At 40.2% G+C, this 3,987-nt stretch overlaps 1 protein-coding gene across 1 annotated transcript; it reads left to right on the forward strand.

The window, feature by feature from the left end:
- Window positions 1–765: 765 nt before the first annotated feature.
- Window positions 766–2,788, forward strand: LOC140074778 (uncharacterized). Its single transcript, XM_072119945.1, has 2 exons — window positions 766–872; window positions 1,883–2,788. The coding sequence occupies exons 1-2, from the start codon at window positions 854–856 to the stop codon at window positions 2,545–2,547; spliced, it is 684 nt and encodes a 227-aa protein (XP_071976046.1). The 5' UTR covers window positions 766–853; the 3' UTR covers window positions 2,548–2,788.
- Window positions 2,789–3,987: the final 1,199 nt, after the last annotated feature.

A 3,987-nucleotide genomic window follows, 5' to 3' on the forward strand; every position in this document is an offset into this window, starting at 1 on the left:
AAAGCCCATCAATATGCCCTCAAAGGAGTGATTCGGTTGATTTTCTATTTTTTTCTTCATAAACACTATAAAACCTTAGTTTCCCACATTACTAACAAGAAAGCTTGAGAATCTTGGAAGGAGAGATATAGAATAATAGAGTGTGATGTGCCCTAAATAAAACTCCACCACGGCTCCTTACACCGGCGACACCCAGAAGACCCACACCCACAGAAAAAACACATGTTCCAGCATTTTCCCTCCATTGCTGTATACTATGTATTGCATGCATATATAATGGCCCACATTTTCTAACAAAACTGCAGTTTGCCTGTGTAGTGTGCAGGGGGCGCCAGATTCATGATTTCTGGCACCCGTTCTTCATGACTCTTGCGGCCCCTGCACTGCTTTGACCGAGTGCACCATTTTCTTTGGTGCACCTAAAAAACATTTCAGTGCATAGTTATTATCTTAGAGCGCTGCCACTGAAGCCCTCTATATTTGGAAATGGATTCAGAAAGGTATAACTGGAAATATTAATGTTTAACCAACACTGTGGTAAAGAAAGGAAACTTTTCTATGATGTATTACTTGTTTTTTATCAGGGGATGAGCGGTATATATTTATCATATCATCCATAGTGAATGACATTGGCTGCATGGCCTCATATAGCTGCTGCAGTGCATTGTGGTCACGGAATGTTGTGTATATTGGCTCCAGCCCTGCACATTATGACATCACACCCCCCACATTATGACATCATGTTCCTATATAAGGAGCCACAGAACTTACAATCTTCTTTGTCAGGTGCTCCTGTGTCCTTCATTATTTTCCGCCATTTCTTCTCCAATTTCCTTTAAGTCTCCTCCTTGTGATGTCCTCTCCATTACTTGGTGAGATCAGACCTCTCAATTAATGTCATGAGACAAGTAAATCTGCATATATCCATCCATCCATCCATCTATTTGTTCTTCCACCATTGTATCTATCTGTCCATTTGTCCTTCCATCATTGTATCTATCTGTCCGTATGTCCTTCCATCATTGTATCTATCTGTCCATATGTCCTTCCATCATTGTATCTATCTGTCCATATGTCCTTCCATCATTGTATCTATCTGTCCATATGTCTTTCCATCATTGTATCTATCTGTCCATGTGTCTTTCCATCATTGTATCTATCTGTCCATATGTCCTTCCATCATTGTATCTATCTGTCCATATGTCCTTCCATCATTGTATCTATCTGTCCATATGTCCTTCCATCATTGTATCTATCTGTCCATATGTCTTTCCATCATTGTATCTATCTGTCCATGTGTCCTTCCATCATTGTATCTATCTGTCCATATGTCCTTCCATCATTGTATCTATCTGTCCATATGTCCTTCCATCATTGTATCTATCTGTCCATATGTCTTTCCATCATTGTATCTATCTGTCCATGTGTCCTTCCATCATTGTATCTATCTGTCCATATGTCTTTCCATCATTGTATCTATCTGTCCATATGTCCTTCCATCATTGTATCTATCTGTCCATATGCCCTTCCATCATTGTATCTATCTGTCCATATGTCCTTCCATCATTGTATCTATCTGTCCATATGTTCTTCCATCATTGTATCTATCTGTCCATGTGTCCTTCCATCATTGTATCTATCTGTCCATATGTCCTTAAATCATTGTATCTATCTGTCCATATGTCCTTCCATCATTGTATCTATCTGTCCATTTGTCCTTCCATCATTGTATCTATCTGTCCATATTTCCTTCCATAATTGTATTTATTTGTCCATATGTCCTTCCATCATTGTATATATCTGTCCATATGTCCTTCCATCCTCCTGCATACGCAGATAGATTTGGGGTGACACTTTGATCTTCTTTTTCCTCTTATTTCAGTATTGGTAGTGATAGTGAGTAGTCTGAATTGTGATAAAATGGAGAAAGATGCAGAGGACGATATAATCACAGATGAGGAATGGAGGATGATTGTGGAGGAGACTGAGGTTTTCTGGCCATCAAAATATGGAGAAGTCTCTTGTTGGCCAACTCTAGACACAATCCTAGAGGAACCTGAGGATGAGAATGATGAGCTGGAAATAGAGGAGGAGTCTGAGGACTATGGAAATGAGGGCATAGATACAGAAGAAGAGATGTTCTACAGGAGATATAGGGAATCCAGTGAGTCATTCCTATCTGAAGAACATGGTGTAATTGAGGCCTGGACACCTCTGGACACATCCTTAGAGGAATCTGAGGAGGAAATAGAGGTTGTGTCTGATGATGATGGAATGGAGATCACAGATTCAGAAGAAGAAATCTTCAACAGGCCTAGTAGACATCATGTAATGAGATCCTGGCAAACCATGGATTGTCTCCTGTCTAGAGAACATGATGTAACGGAAGCCCGGCCAAGTGCAGAATCTCTCACATCAAGATGGTGGATTCCAAAATGTTTAAGAAGAAACTCCCGCAGCAGCAATGGTCGTGATACAGAACGTCGCCAAACGTTAAGATTTCTTCAATCAATCTTCTGCTGCTGCAATGTACAGACATTGAAATAAGCCCCATCATATTTCTCTAATTATTACATCTCTGAGAACAACAACATTGGAGAAACATTTCTGATGCAACATTTTTATATTGATGATTTCGATGAACATTTTTTCCATCAGGTACATAGACCCTGGTGTCATATCTGCCGCAACAGAGATCGAACTATAAAAGATTCTAGAATTCCAGAGCAGATTTTTATTGGTTTTACATTTCGTAACCACAACAATAAAATATTATAATTACAATACAGTTTTTTGTTTATTTGCTTTCTTCAGTTATTTTGGGTAAACTACAAGTCTGAACAGGTATAAGAAGATATTAAATACTATAATTTTGGGTACAAATAACAATCCCTGGATAAGCCACAAAATGCAGAACATACTGATGATGAGACATCTATACAGTGACCGGTCCAGCCCAGGTCTCTGATGTGCATAATCATTACACATAGCACCTATCCCTATGGGTCCTTCATTGTGATTAGTGTTGAGCGGACGAAACCTGGGTCCATGCCGAACTTTGGCGGTTTGGCTCCCCCAAGCCAAACCCTGATCTTCATTAGAAGTTCAGGTCTGGTTTGGGTCCAGCTCAACACACCGCCAATAATGCAAAGTTATTGGGCAGATGTATTATCGTCTCTACGCCTAAAAAATGGCGGGACCTTTTGCTTTTTTGGGCACAGAATTGTTGCGGATCATTTATAATGATTTTGCGCCAAAAAGAACAGAATTTTTCCGACTATCCCGACTCCTCCGTATTTTTTGCCGCAAGTGGGCATGTCCTAACCTTTCCACATTATCCATCACATTTATGTGTAGTTTGTCAGCATTTTTAGGTGCAATTTTTGGTGCACAATAAACCAGGAAAAAAATGGGCAGAGAGGAAAATAAAGACGCAGTCCATGTAAGATTTTGGTGCGCATTGATGTCGGCATTTTTATGGCGCACCACTGATTATTACCGTCTACCCATTATTTGCTTACAGCCGTGCGCTACCTTAAAACATCGGGCTGTGATTTCCGGAGACAGTCGTGCTTGCGCCAGAATTAGTAAATGCCCCCATTGTCTTGGTTTGAATTGAAATGACACATGCGCGCGTCACCTACACGCTGGCACCGATTTAGATGCTGCTGGTGACTTTGCCTGTGGCATATAAACAGTTAACACCCACAATCGGTGGCAACACTGAGGGTTTAGTTCAGGAACTGAATTTCAAGTTTGAATTCAGCCAAAGTCAGTTGAACTTAAACTACTATAGATCCACTCATCACTACTCTTAATGTTTTAGGTGCTTTCACACTCCAGCACAAGGAAGTTTAACATACCTCCCAACATCTGTGAAAGAGGGACAAAATGGCGATCCCCCTAAGCCACACTCCCAATCACTCCCTGGCCACGCCCCAAATTTTAGCCATATTATAATAATAATAAAAATCATCTCAATTAAAA

The sequence above is a fragment of the Engystomops pustulosus genome, chromosome 8, assembly GCF_040894005.1.
Source record: "Engystomops pustulosus chromosome 8, aEngPut4.maternal, whole genome shotgun sequence".
In the NCBI taxonomy this organism is placed as follows: domain Eukaryota; kingdom Metazoa; phylum Chordata; class Amphibia; order Anura; family Leptodactylidae; genus Engystomops; species Engystomops pustulosus.